The sequence below is a fragment of the Saccoglossus kowalevskii genome, chromosome 2 (assembly GCF_978046115.1).
Source record: "Saccoglossus kowalevskii chromosome 2, keSacKowa6.1, whole genome shotgun sequence".
Classification (NCBI taxonomy): Eukaryota; Metazoa; Hemichordata; class Enteropneusta; family Harrimaniidae; genus Saccoglossus; species Saccoglossus kowalevskii.
The window spans coordinates 21,809,735-21,836,893 of NC_140642.1; the positions used below are offsets into that span (position 1 = coordinate 21,809,735).

The 27,159-nt window shown below is 37.7% G+C and overlaps 1 protein-coding gene across 3 annotated transcripts in view; it reads left to right on the top strand.

The window, feature by feature from the left end:
* Nucleotides 1-13,191: 13,191 nt before the first annotated feature.
* LOC100366878 (uncharacterized) overlaps nt 13,192-27,159 on the top strand; it is a 30,838-nt gene continuing 16,870 nt past the window's right edge. Inside the window, exons 1-5 of one of the 3 annotated variants that reach the window (XM_006823679.3) lie at nt 13,192-13,330; nt 13,440-13,631; nt 13,745-13,817; nt 13,933-14,435; nt 20,225-20,284. In XM_006823679.3, coding sequence (XP_006823742.1) covers nt 13,563-13,631; nt 13,745-13,817; nt 13,933-14,435; nt 20,225-20,284 — 705 coding nt within the window. In that variant the 5' untranslated portion in view covers nt 13,192-13,330; nt 13,440-13,562. Of the gene's footprint in view, nt 13,632-13,744; nt 13,818-13,932; nt 14,436-20,224; nt 20,285-27,159 lie in introns of all 3 variants that reach the window. The other 2 variants (XM_085492862.1, XM_085492855.1) reach the window with 2 other exon arrangements.

The following is a 27,159-nucleotide window of genomic DNA, read 5'->3' on the forward strand; positions in this document are numbered from 1 at the left end:
GCTCGTAATGTAATGATTTCGATACTGTACATTTCTGCCTAACTTCTTCTGTAAGCCTAAAAGACATCCAAGAGCAACACTATGATTATTTGGAAGTCTTATATCAAAATGCCCATCTTCATTCTGTAAAGTGTTCTATTGCAAAATCTTCAGAAAGCGGAAAACTTCCAATAAAATCTTGTCATCTACATGACGCTCATGAAATTCAAGTTCCATCATACTTCTCACTTCTTCAGTAGTCACCTCACGTGCTCTTGTGCGATAAGCAAAACGACATGTCTTTGTTGTGATCTTGGTATTCTTCACTAGTCCAGTGACACCCCATCCCAAATTTGTTCTGGTTGCATATGGTTCATTGTCACCAGCAGTGATAATTTCCTTTGGAATCATAGCTTCAGGACAGTTGAAACCAATTAACAGTCCCACATCTACATTACTATCATATGGTTCTAACTGTTTAGCGACTTCTTGTAGGTGTGGCCAAATAGCTACACTTTCTGGTGTGGCAATCTGTGTTCTCTCAGTAGGAATCTCACTTTGGGTAAAGACGGAAGGAAGCGGTACAGTGATTTCTTCTGATCTACACGACTGAACATTGAAACCTGTTGCCACACAAGTTGTTACAACCTTTTTTGCTAACATTGTTGTCAACTCAAGTTTAGAATGTCTGGTTGTACATCAAACTTCTCTAGTAATGAGTCAGATATAAAACAGGCATTTGACTGGTTATCCAGTACAGCATATGTCTTCACTCGGTGTGCAGGATCATTCTTATGACAAATAAAGACTGGAATCACCATAGAATGATACTCTGATTCTTCAAACTCTATCTGCTTAGTATTAATTTTTGTCTTCATTGATACTGCATTCTTTTGCATGGATACATTGGGTTTACTTTGTGTGTCAGAATTTTTCTGACTGTTAGACTGACCTAGCTGACCCTGTACAACTTTCTTAGAACTAGACTGGAAATCTGGTGTCCTACACAGTGATGAATACTTCCTTCTTCTACATTCTCTGTAACAATGACCTCTGTTCAGACATCCAAAACATAATCGGTTATCCACAACAAATGTCTTATGGTCTTCTACTGACAGAGTAAGAAATTGCTGACAGCTACTTAAATGATGAGACTCCTTACATTTAATACAACTGGGGTTCTTCCCTTTAACATCATTTTCGGTTGAAGTTTGCTCTGAGGACATAGGATTCAGTTCTGTAGATTCTGAAACTAATGTACGAGCCTTTCTGCTATTTGTGTATGTCTTCTTGTCTTCCTTATAATTGTCAACTTTGATGTTTCCTGGACCACAAGCGATACGAGCTTCAGTTGCCATAAATTCACAAAAATCAGTGAATGATGGATAACAACCTTCATAGTCTGCATAATAGTAAGACTGTTGTTGATTACCATACAGATGCCTGTCTATAACTCTGCTCCATCTGTCAACTACATACATGTACCTTAGCAACTTACTGAGAATCTTTCGATTTTCTTCAGGATCATCAAGACATCGTAAATAATGTATTGAATTCATAGCTGCATGACAATGCTCCAGGAAGTCAGACAACTTCAGCAAGCCTTCACCATCCTCTTGTTTGATAATTGGCCATCTATGCAATCTGTCTCGGTATGCTTCAGCTACCTTGAACTTGTCACCATAGCGACGGATTAATGTATACTTTGCCTTCTCATATGCCTCTTCATCCTCAAGTGTAAGAAAGTGACGAATAGCTTCCTTGGCATTTCCTGACAGTGTTCTCCCCAGGATGTAAACAGCGTGGCGGTCCCGCCACAGTGCTTCGATTTGCCGCCACACCGGTCTGACACCGCCACGGTGATTAGCAAGACCGCCATAGTGCTTTTTTCATTGGGGATCTCGTCACGCTGGTCGGCCCTCAAAATTAGCGACCACCACGGAAACGCTTCCGACCAGGACTATTGCCATGTTGTTATTATACTTACGTACCGACCGACACGCATCCTGCCAGTCGTGGATAATAATTTGTAAACAACAGACTTAGTCCCGCGATTGAACAATACAAGTCAATTTTGTAAAATTAGCACCTCTTTGTTTGTAAGTAAATACTTTCTGACGATAGACGCAGTCTTTAGATTGAAAGCTAAAATTCTTTCAAAATCAATTCCACCCGATGTAACGTGGGCAAAGCGGAGTTCACGATCAGTTTACGCTACTCAAGAAAAAACAACGTGTTTAATTTTGCGTGATTGGGTAAAATACATTTGAACTGTTATCATCGTGAATCATGTAAAAACTCTTCTTTCAAGACTTCTTTTACCTTTTAAAAATTTCTAATCACCTCTTTCGAAAACCATCATGCAGTTTTCATCTGAAATTCATACCAACACATCGTGCTACGACATCGCTTTACTTCCACAATGTAATTTTTATGATCACGACCATTCGGAAAACTTCGGGTTCTACCGGCATTACCATGCGGCATTCTGATTCGTTAATGGCGTTTTTGACCCACCGGGTCAAAGGACACATGTCAACTAATGCGTCATAACTATCATGGCGGGTCTGTGTTTTTCACCGAAGTGATCGAGTGATCAAAAATAACTTCTCCCGATAAAACTAGTTCAAATTTTATGTTTTTCTCATATAAAAAAAATAAGTATTTAATTTTTGCATGGCATCATGACAGAGTATGAGGAATTGTGACGGAGCACTGTGACGGAGCTCATTAATATTACAAAAGTGCCCAAAATAAAAGTGTTTATAACACTGTGTGAAGCAAATAAATATCTGCCACTTTGTTTTTGAAAATATGTGTTGTTTATTGTGTGGGTGTAAATGTGCTTTGGTCAATTTCTATTATTATGTAAATGATATGCAAATTATATGCAAATTAGGCCACCACAGTGGTTTAAATTCCTGGGGAGAACACTGCCTGATGTATATCTACTAAGGTAGAACAGACGTTCTGTTACTGAATGTGTCTGTTTTTCAATGAGTGCTTCAAATGACTTCAACCATGTAGGGAAATCCATTCTACTACCACTATACACTTCCGGCTCCATTGGAGGAAGTCCATCTTGCCGTTTAGTTAAGATATCAGCCAATCTTAAAAGTGGGTCCTGCTGGGCTACATCTGATCGACTATTAACATGTGGATTTTTTGTATACATGTGCCTGCTCTCATAATCAGGTCGCTACCGAGTGGGATACACATCTCTCTGTGGTTTATGTCTATTTCGAACAACATTATTCGATATATTTCTGCTGTTTGCATGTATTCTACCAAACTGTTCTGATCTAGTGGCTTTACTATACTGAGATGGGTGTATACCATAATATTTCTGCGCAGACACAGATTCTTGTGGAGTAGAGTGCTGTGGAATACTACCTTCGTCAATACATGACCATGTTACAAATGGTACATTTTCACCAGGAGGAATTCTACTATATTGATTGTCTCTACTCTTCATTAAACTGTCTACTTCTTGTGACAACTGTTCAACTTCTCTGGATGTCTCTGTTATTAAACTTTCCAAATAATGATCAGTACTGTTCATACCTTTAAGTCTACTACCTTGGAGTGGAGTACGTCTAAATGATGCCATCTTCATATCACGGTTTTACTGTTCTACGGATGAGTTTTACTGTTTTAAACGCAGTTCTGACTGACTGCTTATATCATTTATTTAACCACGCAATTTCAACATAAAACTGCAACAAGAAATATAACAATACAATGAAATACAATATAGGAAAATCGAAATTACATTGGATAACAAAACGTATCAAAGTATACGAAATCAGTCTATCGCGATAGTAATACCATAGTGTATATAATATGTTGACTAAATTACGTCTATGACACCAAACCAACTATATTCCCTCACAGTACTAAACAGTAACCACAAAATACTGACTAATGTCAAAATAAGCACAGTGGATGTAAGGAACTCATATCGCTAAATATTACCAATAGCACAATACTGTACACATACTGGGTACATACGCTGGTAATAGCAAGTACACAATGTCAGATTAATACTACAAATGTCTAACAAAAGAGATCTACAAAATCACAATAGCTGCCTACTACATAAGTGCATGTATACAACCTAACTATAATAGGAAATACGAATAGAACATGCTCTGTGGCTAGCTACTATTTATACAGGCATAGGAAATACGTACATGCTTTTGACAAATGCGTCATAATATAGTTTACCGATCGACGACTCATAGAAAAATCATACGGCTACAAATTACACTGTGAAAGTAACAATGACTCGGAATAACAGACAATACACTAGTTCTACTAACCTCAGTTCCCGAGTACGTAAAAACATGGTAAAAGATACAAATATGTGTAGTTTCGATCTCGCGCTGCATTGACTGTTTATAAACAAACCGCCATTAGAACGAATCTCACTGAAGTTTTCGCTGGTTCCCGGCGTCCTTTGCGAATGGTAGGTAGGACGCAGGTAACTAGTAATCGCCATATTGTTCCATTTGGGCCGGTTTTCCGGCCGGAAGGCACGTGACTGAGTGACGTAATTTGAAAACATTCCAAGTTCCGTTCTGCGTAAACATGTCTATAATACTACAATAAAGCCATGCTCAAACATACTGCCTGCTTAGAATTACACATTTGAGATGTTTCTGACATTCCTCGCTGTTTCTGTGAAAATTTATAACAAAAGAAACAGTTTTTTATTCACCCAACTTTCGAAAGTAAAAGGAAACCCCTGAACGGCCACGAGCGTAAGCGCTGCCGTCAGGTAACCAAGGGAAATAGAACAAGCAACGAGAAAGTGACGGACCAATCAGAATGCCGGATTCATTACTAGTTACCGGCCTCTTGTGGCTTGGTACGCCATGACACTTGAGGCGGGAACCAGCCAAACTGAAGTTACGTTCGTACAAGATCACGCAAAACTACGCGAGGGTTGAGCGAGAGTTAGCTTAAAATAAATTGTTCGTTACAGTCACCTCTCCAAAAAGAAGGACGATGCCATATATACTGAAAGAGTAAAACTAACAATAGCAATATGACTATTAAATTTACACACTTGGGTTCATGGGTAGTTTAAAGTATGATTGGCTGGATGCGACGCAAATAAATACATTGTCAAACATAAGCCGATATTGTCTGGGTTTAGCTCGTAACGTCACTGGGTGACGCGTGTTTCCATTGTTGCTCGAAAATCATGTTCATATTATATAGGTCACAAGCATGAGCTCCAAGGCCATATGCATCGGTACTTTGTGTATGATACTTCAGTTACGTACTCATTAGTACGCACCAATACTTCCACCTCACCACCAGCGATTTTCCTCTCCAGTGCTCATCACGCTGTTAAAAGACGGTGGTCGTCGCGCAGCGCGTGTTCTAATTTCATGTAAATAAACAATGTATTTTACACGCGTTGTATACGTCGCTCGGAGTCCCATATCGAACAGGACGCGGCGCGACGACCACTGCCTTCTTATATATTCTGGGGGGTCGTGCTCTCTATCTAAGGTCGACATCATTTCCAATGCAGCTGCACCGTGGCCTACATTTCGTTGGCGTCCTTGGTCAAAAGTTCAACAGACATATTCACACTGGCAGATTAAAAAGAAAAATCATGAAAAGTGTTGAGTGATGTGCCATCAGGTTTATGTGCACTGGCCTTCACACGACGAATATGTGGACCCGAATGCGGCCGTTTTATTATTTGCTAAAATTGCTCCTATACATTTTCTAAGCTGAAAGTAAAGCTCATATACACAGACCCCCCCCCCCTCCACATACACACACACGCACAGCGGCACCATCAGTACCACCAACATCGCCAAGTGTGGATATCTGCTCAGTTGGTTCAAATACGTTGTCCTTCGTTAATCAAAAGACCTAAAAGCCGCCGAGTAGGCAAGAAATTACAGCACATCCATAAATCATTGAAATTGAAGATCATCTTTTGCTAGACAGAATTCCGCTAGATCTCAAGAGATCAAGGCAGTCCAGTCGACTTGAAAGAACGGGACGTGTAGAATTGCCGTGCCTCACCGTAGACAATAGGCAGAACAATACCAGGAAGAAAACAGGTACACATACTGAGTGATCGAATGAAACATACTCAATGACCCCGATTAGCACAGGTATAATTTTACAACCAGCATACAATGTTCTCATGTGGAAAGGTATGTGCTATAATTACTTCGAAATGGGTGGGTGAAATAGACACACAGATTTTTCTGGTTTGTAATGTAACAATGAATTCTAACAACGGGAACACCTAAGGTAACTATGTGACCCTTGGCCTCCGCGAAACAATAATTTATAACAATTGAAACACCGAACGCCATTTTGTAACCATAGCGAATTCTGAAAGAATTTTATCCCATTTACAGAGCACACAAATTCGATATCTCGACACTGATATAGTTTAAAATTTCGGACGCTCCACTTCAAGTTAGCTTCAAACCTGGACAATGTTAATGATGCGTTGTTAAAGTTTGGAATTAACCTGGCCGTGGGAAACATTACATCAATAATTAAACACGACTCCATATTACGTCTACCACCTTATGATGTCTGTGTAGTTACTAATATGTACTTTATTTCAACCAGTACAGCAAAAAAAATTCCGCGGCACACGTAAAAACAAAATTTAATACATAAATGACAAATAATAAATAAAATACAATAAGCAAAACAGGCGACAGTATGAAAGTATTAAAACAAAACCAGGGCGTTATTCAAGTTGATGAGTAGGTTATTCGCGTGTACACGTGAGACTTCAGTTTCGAGTTGACTACATATGTTGTGCACATTCTTCGCAATTTATCTGAAATTTGTGGAACGAACATTACCTATGTTATCATGATTACATCCCGGTAACAGAAAAATGTTAACGACGTTGACAACTAGGACAGACGCTTGTCCCTACCAACAGCTGTCCTTTGATGTACATTGCGAACAAAATAGACAATTATACAGTCGTCATTATATACAGATGTGTCGAGCTCGCGGCGAAGGATTATTCTTCATCCAAACAAACAAATGAATCAATCAATCAATAAATCAATCAATCTATGTTATCAATCCATCAATACACATTTGGTCTATCGTGTATATAGCCTTTTTTTGCCACAATGTTTGACCTAATGGCCTGACCAAGTTTGCAGCTTTGGGTTTATTTTCACCAATAGACAGCTGGACGAAATTGTCTAGGATAGGGTGTTGAAGTTACTCGAAACAAAACATATTTGCGTAGTTGGGCGGGATCGATTTCACTTTTATTGGGACTCCTTGGAGCACTGTGTAAACTATCGGAAATAAGCAGAACATGTCGCAACATGAATAATAAAAACCAACATGCTTTTCAACATTCCTATTGCTCGCGATTTGAATGTGGCTTTTGAGTGAGGCTGTAAAAAAGCTTCTCGCGAAAATTAACAAAAATGGTTGCATATGTTAGTTCCCGTCGGACTAAGTTTGAGACAAGAACTTATATTTTGGGTTCCGCCTGTGCGTCCGCCCGTCCGTCGTCATAACTCTGACATGGATAGACTGATTTTGCTCAAAGTTGGCACAAAGACAAGTCTTTATTGGATACGAATTTTGCACGTTAATTTGTTTTTCTATTTGCTTGAACTTGCTTTGTACAAATAATTAATATTTTAACATATACCGACATGCCTTGGTTTGATTAAAACATCACTCATAGTAGGTTACTGATGCACGTAATTTTGTTTCGTGATTTGATTCAAAATGGTCGACTGGTGACTATTTTTGTTGAAAAACACACCAAAATTGTACATTTAAACATGTCATCAACTGTTTCTCAAGCTTGCCGAAACCAATTTCAATATAACTTTGCATTGGCATCACTATATGGTGTGTTACTGATGTGCCTCATTTGATTTTGTGATTTGATTCAAAATGGCTGACTGGTGTTATTTACTTGCTTTCTTTAACCAATTCTTGGACATGCTGATTTAAAACATATATCCCAAGGTGAAGGTGGGATAAACTGAACTGGCCAAAGAAGACAGGGAGACGAAATGGGATTGAAGATGCGGATTTGAGTGTTGGTTGACACAAAATTCAGCCATGGTGTTCGCAAAGCAAGCCTAATACCAGCGGATTGCCAAACACGTCACGGACAAGGGTAATCTTGAACTGAAGTGAACAATGTTCATTGAACTGTATTCTACATTTAGCCATTACAATGAAAACATATCATGTACAATTCATAACATTATATAATATGACATGGGAATGTTAAAAATGTTAAATTTGAAGTTTTCGAGAGTAATCAAATCATAATTTTGAATTGTGTACTCTCGGTACAACAAATCCGTTTCCTTCATTTGTATAGATATTTATAAATTTCACAGTTCAAACTAGAACAAAATTGCAGAACATTGGGGCATTTTCATTTTCGTTCTGAAAACAACGTGACCCAAAACTTATCACTATGATTTTTGTGTAGGAATTAATACTCATTTGATCTAAACTCTCGTGATGTTATCGCGATATCTTGACATTTTAGTAGGCGATAGCTGCTCACAGTAACATTACAGGTTCACGCTAAAGCAAATCTTAAATACTATACAAGACGGAATTGTAAACAACAATATTACGATAATTCAGTATGAAACAAATCTTAAATGGATAAATAATGTAAATGAATATGTTATCACGCAATATTGAATGTTCATAATATCACGTCGTATTTGCTAAATTTATTGTTGGTAGCATTGACATGTCGAGGTTGAAGGAGTCAATTTCTTTCTGATAGTATTTTCATGGTAGGACATAAAAAATAGGTCGTGCCGTGAAACAGAATTCTTCAAGTCCGCATTTTGGCACACAACCAAGTGAAAATACAACACTGCACGGATAATTTGCAGTTGACTAACACTGCCAGTTGTTTATATCACACCGTGTGGGTGTGGTCACGTTCAAGATGTCACGCAATTCCCTTGGGTTACTTCGCCGTATAATCTTCCTCGGTGTGAAGAGAGCCTATACCTGTGTGTCCGGATTGTGCACGCACTCCAAGTTTGCCCCTATGTGTATTCCTAAACTTTATTATGGAATAATCCCATGATTAATAATTCCTCGTGTTTGTAATTATTATCGCTTTCCACACACATTAAACCAAGTTACATATTTATTTTATTATGTTGCTGAGGAATTTTTCCTATTCACAGATTTGTTCAGTTTTTGAATTTCCGTTTAGGTTAGGGGTAATTACCATATACAGCTCTGTGCTCTGTGCGCTAGTAGTCGTGTGCCGTCTGTTTTATTAAACCCTAGTTTTGATCGTATATTCGGTAATAGAAAGGGCGAACGTCTTAAGAAAGGAACCGCAAGAACTTTCACTGAACTATCGTGTCCATTGAAAAAAGTTTGTGGAATAATGTAAAAAGCTCAATAATTGGTTCGGACACAGGCTAGCACGTGTTGCATTCTCAAGAAGTGTGTCTTCCGCTCATCACAATGAAAACTAAGAAAAAAAAGGTCTTTTCAATGTTTTCTTTAAGTTTGACCTATCTATGTCACCTGAGGTCGTCCCTGGGCATCGACTGTTCTGAAAAAAAAATCTCAGCTTTCATCGTTACATTTTAATTAACGCAGCTTGTTCGTGGTGGTCATTTTTTGCGGCAGTGGAATGTCGCGAGCTTTCTTTGTACTAAAAACGACTATTTCATTAAAACCTGTCATGCATCAATACACAATATCCCACGCTATATTTTTTTGAAACAAAAATTACACTTTCCTTAAAAGGCAATTGTATTGTAACCCTGGGGCAGAGATGTTTTTGGGCATGTTCCATCCATCACGGTGTTGACCATATTTTCTTTCACCGAGTGATAGAGAATAGTCCCACGAGGTCCGCAGATAATCCTCGCCGGGTTATTATGATATCCTTCCGAAGCCGTGTATTACTCTGTGGTATCTGCGGGATTATTTGCCGTACAATGCATCGTAACACAAAAGAACTTGGCCGTCTTCTACATGGCAAATCGTTGAAATGTACTCGAGTTCGATTTAGAGCCATAATCACTATTAACACCGAAGCGCAATTAGGAGAATATACGAGCTCACCAGCACAACAGGCGACGGAAAATTTCCACTAAATACAGTAAATTCCCCCCGCATATAGTTACATACGTCGATGTTATGTTTTAGTGGAACAAAATTAGATTGGGACAAAAACCCGAAACCAAAGTCAGGCTTTAGATCTAAATCTTTTCATTTCTAATAGTACTGTGATTACTTATGGTCCCCAATTGACTATATTAACGATTGCAACTCGCTATGTAATAAAGGTTATCACTGATCTCATGATCACATTTTCAGTCTCAGATTCGTGCTCTCATGAACCCAGCGTTGTGAATCCGTAAGCCAGTTGTTTCAGTCACTACGTGACAAACTCATCTCCTCCTCCGATTGATGGTTGGCCTTTCGCACAGGTTTCGATCAGTCACAGTTGCCTCATTGACATTTCGCTATCGTGCTAGTGGGCCGAGCAATTAAAGGGCACATTGAATTGAAATTGTGTACGAGCCAGGCACTTATACAGGAGAAATGAACAAATGTTTTACAACAATTACAAAATATAAATGGCCTCGTACACGTAAGGCTGTCACGTGATACACGGATGAACAAGCTGCAACTTCTGTCGAAAACAAATCTTTTTAAGTGTATCATATAATTTTGCAAAGTGATAGAGTGCAATCCACAACCTTTAACTTGTTGCAGGAACTCGTACCCGGACCCCGCCGTCCAAACCTAGTCAATCTCGATTTTCTTGCCTTTCTCTGTGCTATAATTAAAGGCACATTTCGAGTATACCTTTTGGGCATGTTTATTCATGCAGCTCAGCCAGCATATAGTCAATTGTACTTTTAATACACATCGTCTAGGGCCATCACCTCTTGACCCCGTTGTGCGGCACACGTATGGACACCGTGGAAGAAAGAACTTGAAGTTTGGTCACATGTTTGATAAGGTCGGCAAGGTATGCACGGATTCCACCCACACTCGCGTAGCAACTGGGAATGATTTTCATGATCGACGCGTTGACAAAGATACATAAGAACTTGTGACTAGTGTATACAGCAACAATGCCTAAAATGTAACGTAGAGAGTTTGTTTCACTATTATTGCGTACGCATGTGCTGTTTGTGGGGCTTTACGCCAACGTAACTTACAGCAAAACAGTCATGAACACGTTACACCAGCGTGAAGGGGCAGCACCGGCAAACATTCAAAACGGGTGGACATTTGCCTGAGGTGGACTCATAAAAAAATCAACGGTTTAGTTTAATTCTGACGAATAGGGTAAATGTACGTCATCTGCAAGCATTCGTGAAAAATGTTTCCATGGTAACGCGGAAGTTTGCATTTCATTTTTCGGTTATTCAATTTCAAAAGAATGTAATTTAATAAAAAATAATAGTTCTTAGTTACAGCATGGAGATTACAGTATGGCTTTTAGAAATAAACCACAAAGGCCATTGCATGTGTTTGCACGGTCTCCAGATCGTGCATAGATAACGACCGGCTTTGATTAAAAAGACCTATCTTTTACACGGAGGAGGTCACTACTGTGCGATACATCATATACTATACGAACATGAACACGCCGACTAGGCAGCGTGTAAATTGATGAGGGAATGCCGATCCAATTGGAAATTATACCAACGATGGCGGTCGCAAAAGGTAACGTTAAAATGAATCAAGGCAAACGGACCGGTAATCGTAAATCACGTACGGCGATTGATAGAGTGCGACAGTCAACCAGCAGACAGAAGGTTTCCCAGAGAGAGAGTGCAATTTGTTAAACGTACCCCGGGGCTACCTTTGTGAATTATGCTCGGCGAAAAGGCGCACGGTACACAGTTGAAGGGGTTATGGCAGAAGGCTTTGACCGGCTGGTGATAAGTATGGGGTTTTAGGGGCGCGGTGGAGGGGGGAGGTATTGTCACATCAAGCTACACGAGTTGAGACATAGTTGTTATATACCTTAGGTGTCCTGGTATATCACCAAGCGATTACTAGTATCACATATCGTGGGTTAACAGATATATACTCTTGCTTCTTTAACTGATAAAAACATTTGTTAAATACCCCCATCCCACTTCACGCCGTCCCCGGTAGTGCCCGTACAATAGAATTAGTCATTATCGCACAAAAGGCTGAGTTTTACTATGAAAAGTCAGTCAATCCATGGAGGTAGAAAAGAGACTGTGCTCATCAGAGATAGGTGGTGCATAGGCCATCAATGTTAACCATGTGTTCTTTAGAAATAACCCCTCTAAAAAACCCACATTTCAGATGCTAGGTAACGACTGTCACGGAGTCCCGTAGATTTGCCTATTTTTGGGGCGTTCTGCATTTTAACAATGATATTTCGGCCCTTTTTTTCAGGATAAAAAACTGAACGCGTGCGGTTCTCAGTTTCCACCAATCAACGCTACTGCCAGTCCGTAGTGGCACGCGATAACGAGACTAATGAGAATCCCAGTGGGGAGTCTTATTTACATCAATTTGTTTACTTGCCTTGTCAAAGTACAAATAATCGGGTCAGGTGAGAGGCGCACCATTTTTGTTGAGGTTGAGTCATTTAGTGTGACAGTGGAGTCACGTTTACCGTCAGTGTCAACCACAGCGTAGTCCTGGCATATGGATGAGACTTGCGGCACGACTCTCAGTAGACGAATTTCATTTTTACAGAGTAGCTCAATTAGCACCTCCGACTACACATTTCCTGCTCTCCCCCACGGCGCTCTGATAATCGTTTCGCCTGATTATGTGGGTCAGCAGCACTATTGGTAGTAAATTTGCATTGAGTAAATAAAGAACGCGAAAACACCCTTTATCGCGGCACATATTTATAAATAGCTGAACCGGAAGCAGACAATTACAATGAGCACGAACGTGGGAAGCGTGTGGAATAAATTCGCATAAAACGTCAACTGTTTTTCAAAAGAAACGGCCGTAGTGTAAATTTCAAGTCGATACCCTGACACACGTAGTTCGAGTTCACTTGGTGCGGGGGCGGCAACTTTTTCATTCATTTAATTCTCGGTCGTGTTATTTCACTATTGTGTATGCTAATGAGGTCAGGTCACCGGGGTTGCCGACAAGGGGGCTGTCATTTTTAGCCAATCAGCGTTTGTTTTCCTGTTGTGACTGGGTGTTACCATTGTCGTTCAGCTGATCCGCGTGTAACTTCATTCCCCGATCAGCCAGTCGTACTGTAACATCGCTTCCTATACCGTTTTGAATGGGTAACTTGCCTGTACGCTAGAATAGGGGCAGAATGGTCCAGTGCCTTTAAAGTCAGGTTAGACAGGCTTTTCATGAGCGTATCGTTGCCAATTTTGGATATTTTCTATTTGGATGACTGTAGTTTGTCTCTGCGTTTTCACTTATGCATTAGGGCATTATTTCAGGTGACATTTTATGGCGAAGAAGCGAGCTTCGTGTACCGGTACTTAGCCAGATTTGTGATCACGAGGAACGACTCTTGTTGGCTGTCTGCCATTCCGCCTGTTCCCAGCAGCTCTATTTTGGATATGCTCAGGTTTCTCACACAGAAATTGCGATCCCAATCTCTCAATGAAGTCACACCTTATGATCCCAAGGTAAGTTTTATACCCCTTTTGGTGGTTGTCTTGCTTTCACCATTTTTGCCGATTCTCAATTGGGCAACGTGTAATGACATCGGACATGATTGTTTCTTCATTTCTTCTCACAGGAGGTCGAAAAAGACGAGGATTTTAACTCCGGTTCAGAGGCGGAAAATCAAGAAATTGAGCAGCTGAGCAAAGGTGGGTAAACATTGAATTGATCCGTGAATTTTGATGTGATCAGTGTTGAGATTTTTGTTTAAAAAGAGAAAATTAGGCACCATGTGTCACGCGAAACGTTTGTTTGTTTCCGCAGAAAGCAGACATGACGGACAGATCGCGAGCGGTTACCCCCTTCCCGTTCTTGCGAATACAGTTTCTATATGCTCCGTAAAATCCCACCAGCCTTTAGAAGACAGGCCGTGTTTGACAGAAAATGTGTTTAAACCTTTAACCGAGAAGGACAGACATAGTTCAGAGGAGGAACTTGAAAATATAGAGAAACAATGCAAAGAGAACCAAGCAGCGGAGAAGCGAAAGTGGTCGCAGGTGAATCGTTTGAGTTTTAACGGAGAGAGTCCAGGGTCAAGCGACGATGAAGTGAGGGACTTGTGCTTCAAACCTGTACCGGTGCTGTTCAGTTCATCCCCACCGAAACAGCTTCAGAGGCTGTGTCACAGGTCGCATGGGAGCCGAGTTTTCCTAGCTAACGTTGGTCCATCTGATTCATCGCCGAGGAAAAGGCACCGACAGGGTTTGGGTGAACTCTCACCGCATCTCCTCAACCGACCGAGCTTGGACTTCGAAAAGATGCAACAGGTAAACATTTGAGAAAATATACGCTAATTCTTTTTTTTAAAATTATAACAAATTATGAAACGACTGTTTGATCTGTTAAAGCCTTTAAACGACATTGTGTATATTTCACAACAGGAGTCAACTAACTGTTTATGTCCTAAAACGAATCAACGGGCAGCAACAGTTGAATATTAATGGATTTTAGGGAACAGTGAAAATACTATGCATATTTGCCGCAGAAAAACCATGCCTGTTTCTTTTGTGCATTCTGCAATACACAGAGTAATGGGTGTGTTGCTTTCTATCTCTCATACACCATGTAAATGCATTGCCTACGTATACTAGCTAGGAAGGTCAACTGTAGACAAACTGAGATATATTGATAAACGAAATCCTTCTCATTAATTAGATAAAAATACATAAAAAATTTTGATAAAAAAAAAAATTAAAATCGCCAGTTAAAACGTGAGAAATTGTCCCATGAAGTCGGCCAGTCCTTTTAATAAAGCTGATAAATTCCATGGTATTATTGGGCTATTGAATAGCTAGTTGGACATGTGCCAAAACAAAGTCCCAACCCAGCCTTGGTGAAATGAAGTACTTCCCAACATAACAATTGAATTTGATGTACTGCCCATCTCCCTGTTGATAAAAACAACAACATCATGATACAACATTAACTATGATTAAACTGTAAACTCTAACATAATTCTGGCTTTTATATCGGGGTTTGAAATTCTATGCCCTACTTTTATTTAAATTCTTAGGTCATATGTTGCCAAGCTGTTATATGTAGTAAATAACCGATGTTTAAAACAACAGAAAATTGTGCCCGGCTGCATTTTAAAACCACTGTGTGCTAGTATGTTTTTTTCTTGCTATTTGCAAAAAAAAATTGGGGGGGGGGGGGCATTTGTTTACAGCACATGGGGTGGTTATGGTGTGTCTGTGGCAATTTCCATAATATTGTCGTATTTGAAATGGCAAGGAGATCTACTTGCTTTTGTCGAATGTGAATTTTAACCATAATGTATTCAAGAAAGTATGTATTGTGAACGCCTTGAACTTTAGAGTTGTTTTTTTTTTTTTGTATCATCGCACGTTGACTCTCATGAATTTTGAAAATTTGTTAATAAATGAATGCTCGCTGACACATTTAACGGATGCATGTACTGTGCCAATGTATTGATGCATCCATGGCTTACCTGGTTTACACTCCTTTTCAAAAGTCAATGTTTGTTTAAAAATTCCCACAAGAAAAATTAATGATTATTTTGTATGTGAGGGAGAAGAGCATCTTCCTAATTTACATAATTTATGTATTCTGCCTGCACCTAAAAAAATAATTATGCGTTGTATAATTTTAATCATATTTCTACACTATGCAACTCAACTTCTGTTTCTGTCGTTTGATTATTCTGGAAACCCCCCCAAAAAAAACTGTTTGTCTGTAGGCTGTCTAAATAGCTGAGAGTTGTATGCAATATTTAAATTAAAAAAAAACCACTACATTATGATCTCTTATTGTTCTCTCAAAACTGTTATAGTTATGAAGCGAAATAATTTCTTGGCTGTTGATCAAACTCGCATGCTTGTTATTATGTTGAGTAAAAAAACGTGCATTGTGGGAGCTTTAAAAAAAAAACTTGGCACTATTTCAGATTTTCTGTCATCATAGCTATTCATAGCCTCAGCTCTATAGAGGTTATTCCCTGTTTTAGGATGAGGTCATAGCTTTAAAATAATTTATTTAAATTGGTACATTCCAACCAAAATAAAAAAATTGTCATTCTTTTCCTTCTGTAAAAGAAAAATAAAGAAAAAGAGTAATTTTTCTAGTATACAGCAGAAAAGGGGGTGTATGCACTTTAATTTATAAGCTATATGAATGCAGAGGACAAGGAGACTTGGCACCTTGCCAACATGTGTGTAATAAGTCAACAATAGCTCTCTGCACATAGTTCTCTTCCTTCCTGCCTGCCTGCATGCTGTATACACTGTGGACTCATCAGAGACTGGACCAAACAAATTTTAGAGCCTCTTTTGGCTTGATTTCAAGAGTAGGGGCCATGAACCCCTGAATTGATAGGGGGCCACAAAATTCATGAAGGATGACCTCGTTGGATTTAAATTATTTTGGAAAAGGAAGGAAGGGTGGGTAAGGTGATGTATTTGGCTCATTGCCCATATAAACAGACACATGTTTTCAGGTAGAATTTTATTTAATGTATGAACCCTACATGTATCTAATGTAAGCAAACTTAAAACTGAGGTGTTTCTATGTTTTAATATTTTTTTTTTTATCGCAAAGCGAGTATTATCGGGGGATAATAATAAAAATAAGTTAACCGTAGCCACCCAACCAAAGTCATGAAGTCTCAAGCCTCAGTGGAACTTGGCATCCTATTTATGTTAATATTGTACCCTGTGACCTTGAGTTGGCCTTTAAACTTTTAATGTTCTGTATAGACATACTAATTGTGTCTGTACAATAGTTTTGTAGTGGTTACAATAGATGCATACCGACATAGCTAAGCAATATATTATGAAGATTTATTTAAAGGGAGCAAATTCTCACATGGTAGTTGTTGGCCTGTACTTAGTACTACGTCTCCTGCTGTTAATCAGTGAGTTGAAACTGAAACAATCAGTTTGTACTATTTGCTATTTATTCAACTGAGTCATGCAACCAATATATTAGAATGAAGATAAAAATGCTGTATGGATTCCGGCGTCATTTAAGTAACTCGGAGAAATATGTTCAGTGTTTCAGTTCGCTATATAATAATGATTATCAGGAAACAAAACACTGTCGAATGTATTTGTAAATATATTTCTGGTATATAAGGATTTCAGAAATTCTGCTGGGGCTGGGCAATATCAGGGGTAGGTGTTTTTTTTTTTATCTAACAATGTTAATGTGGCTGTGGCACAATTTCTCTCACTTTTTGAACAGAAGGTTAATGATACCTGGACAGATGAAAGATTTCACCACTGAAGTTGGTTCACATACAAACTGAGATGCTACTGCCATAAATCATTCACTTTTCCAAATGGCATGACAATAAAACACGCTTGATTTAACTGTGAAACTGTTATTTTTGCTAAACTAGAAATTTAGGTGTTGTGAAATAGAATGATTTTTGTGTGTGTGTATCAGTGCTAGAAATAGGCTAGTGTTTCAGATACTGAGATTAAAGCACTAGCATTGGGGAATGAGCAGGCCATGGTGAGTCTACGGTTACTGCATTAGCTAGATTGTTGCAGAGGACTGAGCGTTATTTTGAGCCTTATTTTTTTTTGAGGGGGTGGTGGTGGTGGTGGTATAATTTTCATGTAAGAAAAAGGTGAAGACACATGCAGAGGATTTTTGGCTTGTGGAATTTGCACCACTTTTCTGTAAAATTACATTTAGTTCAGCTCAGCTAACAGTGGTGTGAAAATTTTCTGTAGCTTAGCTTTTTTGAGAGTTAAAAAAAATAGTCTTTGGACTTGAATTGACTGACTTCTTTGTGGGGAAATTACAATAAAAAAAAACACTGTTTTTATGCCATTCCAATTAGCAAGGCATTTCTTTCAGAGTGCTTCTTTTGGTTTGATTGTACAACTGTAGGAGAGTGCATACAAAAGCATATGATTGGCAGAGAGCTGCGGCAATGACATGCATCAAGCGTATGCAAATTCCCGGCCTACATTCGTATCTTGGTAATTAGGTTGGCTCACGCTTGCGAATATATCAAAATGCATTCATTCCCTTTTTCCCAATTTGACAAAATTACTCTAACGGGAAATTAATATTTTGACTCTGACCACGTTGAAATAAGTGAGCCAGGGGTCTGCCTTGCCACCAAGGGACTTGGGTATAGAAAGCGAAGAGCATCTCATTTGAAATTGCTTTTAGTAGATTAGCTGGATCGAAAATAACATAACTACCTTTACGAGTACAAAGAATTGTGGGGAATTATTTGTTAGATGAATCGTATAATCAAATTTCAGCCACTAGCTGCCAGTATGAAAAATGGGGAAGTGCTTACACACAAGAGAGATCAAGTATGCAGGAAAATGCATGCAGGAGAAAGAGAGAGGGAGGGAGGGGAGGGAGAGAGAGTGCGAGTGTGTAAGAAATCTAAACATGTTAATTTTTTGTGATTGTGAGCCTCAAAAGATGTTTTTGAACAAAGCTTTTATTGTGTTGACTTTATCATGATAAGAAATAAAATAGCAAGCACAAATTTGATTTAGTATCAAGTTCATTTGCATCATGGGTTTTTGGTATTTCAGGCACTGAAAGGGATCTTTCACCATAGAGTCAGGTCTGTGCTTTTACATACAGTCTTATTCAATGATAGGTTGACGTAAAATAATTCAGAAAGTTTCAGTCCAGTTTTTTTGAGCCCACACATTGAATGAACATGTTTAGAGATTTTGATGCTGATATTGAAATAATTTCATCGTAGTTGTTACGTTCGTTATTCCCGTTATGATGTTGAATGATGTCAAACTTTCGGGATGACATGTTATTGGTGGCTTGTATAAAAAATTTATCCAGACATATTGCCAGGGTGGTCTGTTTCCATTTTTTTTTTTTTAAATCGTGATAATATGTTCACCTTTATTGATTTGTTATGATGGAATGGGGTGTGTGCAATTTGGATGGCTAGGCCTGGCCTTGGATGCAATTCACATAAAGAATAAGGATAAACAAGACTGCACAAAAAGAGTGCTTGAGATCATCTGAAATATCATTTCATAGTGCTCTGTAATAAAAAACAAAAATGAACACACCTTTAGACATGGCCAGTGTGGTTTTCATGGGCACAATGCCAAGTGGCGTTTTGCCAAGCTGCGCTATACTGTGTTGTGTGCACCACGATTATGGGCATGTTCCAACCAAGGCTTACTGTTGATATTAATAGAAATGATCTCTCTTTTAACATTTTCACAACATCCGTTTATGATGATGCAAGAACTATACCATGCATTATTTTGTCATGTTTTTTTTTAGGTAAAAATCAATACAGCATGTTTTTTATGCTTGTAATATTTATTTATCCATTACATTCCTAACAAAGCATAAATCTTGTGAACTAATCTATCAGCAAGGGTCTTTTAGTGTTTTTTTCACAATTGTTATATTTAAATCTTTTGATCATGGAACAAGGCTTGTGTGGGTCTATGCCAAGCAGTGGCTTTTCCTCTCTCTCTATATCCATCGAAGTTATCCATCGCGTTGGCCCCATTGGGATTCTTATGCAAAGATCTGCCTAACCACCAAAAGTCCAATAATTTTATCATTAGTAAAATAGTTAGGAGAGAAAATAAACTGGCGATTAAAGTTTGTTGACTGAGAGCAGGTTAACTTCCCATGGAATTATGACATGATGGAACTATACTTAGAACATGTGTGATCTTTGATTGGGTTTTCTGCTCATTATCGTTTTCACTGTTTTTGAAACTATTTGCATGGGGCTCCAATCTTTGTTATTTGTGGTGGTAGGCAGATAAAGAGCTGCTTTAGAAATAATTCATTTTAGGGATGCTACATAAACTAGATAAAGGTATTAAAAAGTTTTGTTTTTCTCCCTCCTGTTTTTCTCTGGAAATCTCCACATGTTTCATCAGAGTGAGTGCTATACTGCATTTAAAACTCTGGGTATATCTTTGTCATGCTAATTTGCATAACAATTGAAAAACACAATTGAGTGAAATTACCTTTCAGCTACATGTATATAGCTCATATCCACTGCATGCAGTTTGCTTAGAGACTCAACTATATTGCAACTTAAAAAGTTTTTTTTTTCCTGCTTTAGAAAATGTACTTGAAGAAGCATGGGCCTGCAGGAGTTCGAGCCAGAGTAGTGAAAATACGAGTAAGTAGGACCATCTTTTTTGTGTGTGTGTGTGCATTATCAAACCATGACAATGTATGATTTTAAATAGTTGTATTTGTTGTGATGGGCAAATTGCTGTATGTGTGTGTGTGTGTGTGCGTGTGCGCGAGTGTTTTCAAAGCTCTGTTTATGCAAAAGTGATGGGTATATTGTTGTGTTTATGCAAATAGGACCCAAGACACACTGGCTAGCTTAAAAGAGTGCCACACAATGGAACTTTAATTTGCCACTTATTGAATAGAATCTCACTGCAGAACGGAAGTCTTGTATCTCTATTGTTTTTTTGGTCATTTTACAATACCTTTCCGGAAGATGTAAGAGAATAAATTTGGAAGATTAGTGTTTGCGATTTAAATATGAAGAGTGAATGAAAGTACCGTTAATGCAAAAGAAATTGAAAGTTCAAAGAAGATGTCTCCATGGCCACGCTGCACAAACTTGAGTAGGAGAACGTAACAGGTTTTTTGGCTTCCGTTGAACTAACCTGTAGGCCAGATCCTGTTATCGCAGACTTTGTTCTGTATACTTGTGTTGTGACAAGTGTTTGCCATGTATTGCCTTACCTCATTTGCTTATTTAAGAAATATCTCTACTGCATTTATAGTGGTATCAGTGACCACATTTAGATTGGCCATTCCAGAATGGCTTCTTGTTGCACAGATTAACAAGTTGTATCAGGGATTTTTTTTTCTTATCCCCATATCATCATACTAGTAAGGCAGTGCCCTGTGTTTGCGGTCTGTTTTTCTGATTTTGCTGGCAATCTTTTTTTAAAGATAACTTATGTGATTATGTTAGTACTGATCAATGTACATGACGTGTGTGTGTATTTAAAATGTCAATTATCTTGTTGGACTTCTAGGTATACGTGTCACTAACCCCCCCCCCCCCAATATCTTTGTAAACTGGAATATATGGGAGAGTGTAGATGACTGCTGTTCTCATTGTTGTCATTGTTACCTTTTTATTGTGGTCATATTAATCGGTTGATTTAAAAACATGGTTTGATGTCAATCTGTATAAAATTTGTAACCTCACTTAATTTGTGATTTTTTTTTTTGTATGCATTATGTGCATTCCTGACTGTTCACACATTTTTAATGGTATTAATTTTAAAAGAATCCACTCTCACTTACAGTGAGTGCATTTGTATGAATTTAAAGGCTAATCGGAATAATTAGTACTGGTATTTGTCGTATCGATCACTTTTGTTTGTCATGTGCAGGCAAAATTTCATCTGGGGGAAAGCAAGTACTCTTGATTGTAGATTTGCAGCATGTTGACTTATAATGAATCTTGCCTGAAGCTTTACACGATATCGGGAGAGAGAGAGAGAGAGAGAGAGAGAGGAATGGCTTCATCATATTAATCTGAGCTTGATTTATTTTCAATCACATGGTTGAGATGAAATGAAACAAATTATAATGGGTCAGTAGCAGGAACTCGGTCAATCAAGGATTGTTATATCTTGATTACCGAACTCTTGTTTTATAGAATTGATTTCCTGATAAGTTTACCAGCAGATTTTTTTTTTCAATATTCCTAATTAATAATAACCAAACAGTTGTTTACTGGAGGGGTATAATAAGTACTTGTGTTTTTGGCCTTCCAGTAGAAATATGTCAAAGTGTCAATTTAGAGCCTAATTACTGATGAAAGTTGCATATATAATCATACTTTTGATATCATCGGTGGCACGATCTTCGCTATTGTAACTATAGTCATAGTTATACCTAGTCATAGTCATACCTAGCAAGCAATTTTGAATATTTATATACGTATGTCCCTTTCAATAGAATTGATATTTTATCGCCATGTGGTAAGTGCGAACAATGGTGTCTGGAAAACTCCCAGTTCTTGGTGTATTATTAGAAATGTATGCAGTACGATATTAAATAGTTGTCATGTCGACTCATTGCCATGCCAACTGAACTGTAGTTTTGTTGTTATAGATCACACAAACGAGGTCGCACCCTGTGGTATATTGAGATTCTAGTGTCAAAGCGCGTTTTCAGTATTTTTGGAAAGTTACTTTTCTTTCCATTCATTTAATATTGGTCTTTTGATCTTCATTACAAACGTGTATTTTCTTATTTGTATTCTGTGAATATTTATCATCCATGTGGTGGAAAATGTTTCTCTGTATTTTGAATGTCATTGAGATTATACCATGTTTACTGCGCATCTCCAATAAAAGTACACTTGAACCCAAAATTACTTTTATTTTATGCGGCTTCATTAAATTACCGCAGACACACCTCTGTCACTTACATTAGCACATGTGTTACTAATATAGCAAATATGGTAATAGCTTTGTTATTGCAAGTACCAGCACTAGTTTTCGACCTTGCAAGTACACATTGGTAGTTACTGACTATGTTTCTAATGTATAAGCTGTGTGTATTTGGTTGCCACCAGCATTCATACATGCAATGGATATTTACAGCCTCATTTTAATACAATTCCAATAATTAACTATCCGGACATCCTGACGAATAATTAATTAGGCGATATTTTTTATTATATTAAAAAAAGAAGATGGCTATTCCCGAAATAATCTGATGGTATTTCAAATTGACTTGGCCATAGTAGGGTTATTGATTATTTTTAGTCTTTCGTAATAACGTAACACATTCCGGAACCCACCCAGGAGAGCTGTTTTATCTGATTTACATTTTTGTCCTGGTTCATATGAAGGACGACAACAAGTTTTGTTATTGATTTTTGTTACCATCATTATTACAACACTGGATCTCTTGTGGCTGTCTCTCTTGACATCTGTGCAAGAGAAGATATCTAACTCTACATGCCTCCTATTGGCCTGTGTGTCCTCAAATCACCACCATTTGGCCTATTAGTTCAGAGTTGGCACAGTCGGTATCCACCACGCAGGCTTGTTCTCACATTTATACAACCCAGGGCCTCGAGTGTGGGAAAGCGGTTGCAGATTGGAGAGGAACCAAGATAAGGAGTTCTTAAGTGTCGGTGATATATGCACAAGACTGTCTTCTATCACTGTCATATTAGTTTACTTCAGCAATGGAAGGCCTGCAATCAGTTTTTCTACTCCTAGCTCTTGGCAGTTGGTTCTTGGTTTATTGACTAACTGTAAAAGTACCATAAATCAAGTAGTTATTCATTTTTTTTATGTAGCACTCTTTTGCGCTAGGCAATGAGAATACATATATTACATGTTGACGGTCTCCATATTTTATTCACTGGAAACTTGTTCATAGGGGTCAGAGAGCTCACTTAAGCTCCACTTTGGTCCAGGAGGGAAGAATTGTGCATGACTGATCAAGTTCTCAGTAAAAGAGAAAAAAAAATAATGCCAAAAAAAAAAAAAATGCTTGTAGTCAAAAAAATTTGAAAGGAATATTTGCATTTGAAAGCGTGCCTTGCAATGGATCATACTTATCAAACATGCATGAATAAGTGATAAGCTCCCTGGTAGCTAATTATTAATATACATGGATCAATTTGAAAAATAAGTTGGTATTTTTGACTCCCATGTGCGAAGCACAAAATGGGAGTCTTTGCAGTTAGTGTGTCTGTATGTGTGTATGTGTGTATGTGTGTATGTGTGTATGTGTGTATGTGTGTATGTGTGTATGTGTGTATGTGTGTATGTGTGTGTGTATGTGTGTATGTGTGTCCGACTGTTCCACTGCTATCTCAAGAACCATACATCGGTTTTTGATGAAACTTGGTGCATAGATGCTCTGGGCCAATGCGCAGATTTGATTAGGTTTTGGTAAAAATCCATGCTCGTTAATTACCTAATTTGCATGATAATTAGCTAATTTTTAGCTGTTCTATGACTGTTCCACTGATATCTAAAGAACCACTCATTGGATTTTGATGAAACTTGGTACATAGATGCTCTGAACATATGCGCAGATTTGATTAATTTTTGGTAAAAATCCGTGCATATTAATTACCTAATTTGCATGATAATTAGCTATTTTTTAGTGGTTCCATGACTGTTCCACTGATATCTAAACAACCACTCATTGGATTTTGATGAAACTTTGTACATAGATGCTCTGAACTAATGCTAGGTTTTGATTAGTTTTTGGTAATAATCCGTGGATACTAATTACCTAATTTGCATAATGATTAGTCAATTTTCGGTTTTTCCACTGATATCTCAAGTACTAATCATCACATTTCAATGAAACTTGGTACATAGATGTCATACGACACTGCACAGACCTGATAGTTTTTATGGTAATATCAGTACGTATTAATTACCTAATTTGCATAATTAATTAATTTTCAGCATTTGATATAAGTAGTTAGCATTACATTTCAATGAAACTTGGTACTTACATACTCAAGGACTATGCAGAGATTGATTGTTTTCGATAAATATTTGTGCATATTAATCACCTAATTTGCATAATTAGTTAATTTTCAGCTTTTCCACGGGTATCTCAAGTACTAATCATCGCATTTCAATGAAACTTGGTACATAGATCCTTTAGGACTATGCAGAGACCTGATTAGTTTTAGGGTAAATAATTGTGCATATTAATTACCTAATTTGCATAATTAATTTTCAGCTTTTCTACTGATATCTAAAGTACTAATCATCATATTTCAATGAATCTAGAATTATGCAGACCCAATTAGTTTCCGGTAAATATTTGTGCATATTAATCACCTAATTTGCATAATTAACCAACTTTCACACTGATATCTCAGGTACTATACATCACATATCAATGAATGTACATGGATGCTGTAGGACAATAGACAGACCTGAATAATTGTGGGTTAAAATCTGTACATATTAATTACCTAATTTGCATAATTAACCAATTTTAATCTTTCACACTGATATCTAAAGTACCGTAAAAACTCCAAAATTTCGACTGGTTTTAAATAATTTGTGTTAGAAATGTGACGTGTTTTTAGAGTCAAAATTAAGGTGCATTTTCGGACAGTCGAATTTTTCAGAATAGAAATCAGCAAAAAAAAATGGGGATGATAGACAGTGTGCTTCATTAGTTTTTAAAAAATGCAATGTCCGTCAATTGACGTAAACTTCCTCATGTTTCACGGTAAAAGCAAAGGTCGTGGCCAAGTTGTAACTCAAAATCTAAACAAAGTCATCAATCAGTGAGTATTATGACAAGCAAAACAAAACATCAAGACGCGGAGAAGAGGTCAGCACAAAACTAATAGGTCAAAAGACAAAGCTGTCTCGCACTACCTAGGAAAACTTGCGAATGTTCGAAGTACAGGTACCCATTGGACAAAAGATACATGGAAGTTTAGCAAACGATCTCCCCGACCCAGTGCAATGTATCCGGTTAGAATCAAAGCTCACGTGTCCCTTATTTGAGCACCGTACCGGTGATTTGAGGGACCAAATTCTGCCGTAAATTCGCCCTTGGATTAAAAAATATAATGGGATTTAAGAAAATAAAATGGGACTTTTAAGGTGTATTTTGGCGTCATTTTTCGGACATTTCAATCAATCCTGCCGGCTAAAATAGAGTCTAAGTTTTACCGTAGTCATTGACGTCTGTCTATTCAAGAGTACACGAGTATGATTTTTATCGTGACTAGCGTGAGCGGGTAAGCTTCCTTTCGAGAATGAGCTGTTATCACTGTGAACAATGTTAAATTATTCTTCAGATGACCAGTTTATTTTTTAAAAACAACTAATTTTTTTATTTAAAAAAAATCATGCCGTTTTCGCAACATCCAGCTTTTTGATTGGTTAATTAGCGATTTGACCTATTTGACCTAAGAGAACATGGCGGATATCCTACAGCATCAAACGTTTATACGAGACCGGAATCATTCACTTACGATGAAACTAAGTTGACTTTTATTTGTATTTCATAACCATTCAACAAATTTATTTTGTGTACATTATTATAATCACTACTGAGTACAGTAATAATCAACAATTCAGAAACGCAGCATGCCGAGATTTTTGTGTTCGTTTTTATTTGAAACTTCGTTTATTTAGAATATATTTTCGTTACCAATAAAATAAAAATCTCTCAGTCAATCAGAAACCCGGATTCATGCCTTTGAGAAAGGTCCCGTTTGAACGCTCACATCGGTTTTTTTTTTCGTTTGGGGGAAAACTAAAACTGGTCGCAATTTTCGAATAAGAATGAGTCGGCAATTTTTAGTGGAGTCGAAAATTTGGAGGTAAATAAAACACCGAAACCCGGCAAATAAATAGGCGGTCAAATTTTTAGAGGGGTCGAAATTTTGGAGTTTTCACGGTGCTAATTATTCCATTTCAATGAAACTTAGTACAAAGATGCTCTAGGACAATGTACAAACCTAATTAGTTTGGGGTAAAAATCTGTTCATATTAATTCCCTAATAAGCATAATAATTCATAATTTTTTGGTTCTAATCACATTTCAATTAAACTTGGAGACATAGATTTTCTGTTACATTGCGCAGACCTCATTAGTTTTACACTCAAATCTGGTCATATTAATTTTCTGATTTGCATAATTAGTTTTCAGCTAAGTAATTTCGAATTATATTTAATGTGTCTCCAATACTCTCAGCACATGGGAGTTCTTTCTAAGCTTTCTTTGATTTTTTATTAATAGTTCTAGTTCTTTTGTTCAGTTCTAGGAATTCACTGGAGATGATTAATTAATTAGTATATGTTAATTGGTTTTATTTATAAGCGTTGATTTTCTGAAACACTAATCCAGCTTTGCAGTTATCTTTAAATATGGCTCTGAAGATTATCAGTAACAGTCACAAGTGGAACGTTTTCACAGTGTGGTACTTATACAGTCAGGTATGCAAAAACAAGATAGACAGACAGACATACAGACAGACTGCTACATTGGCCTCATTTTGTG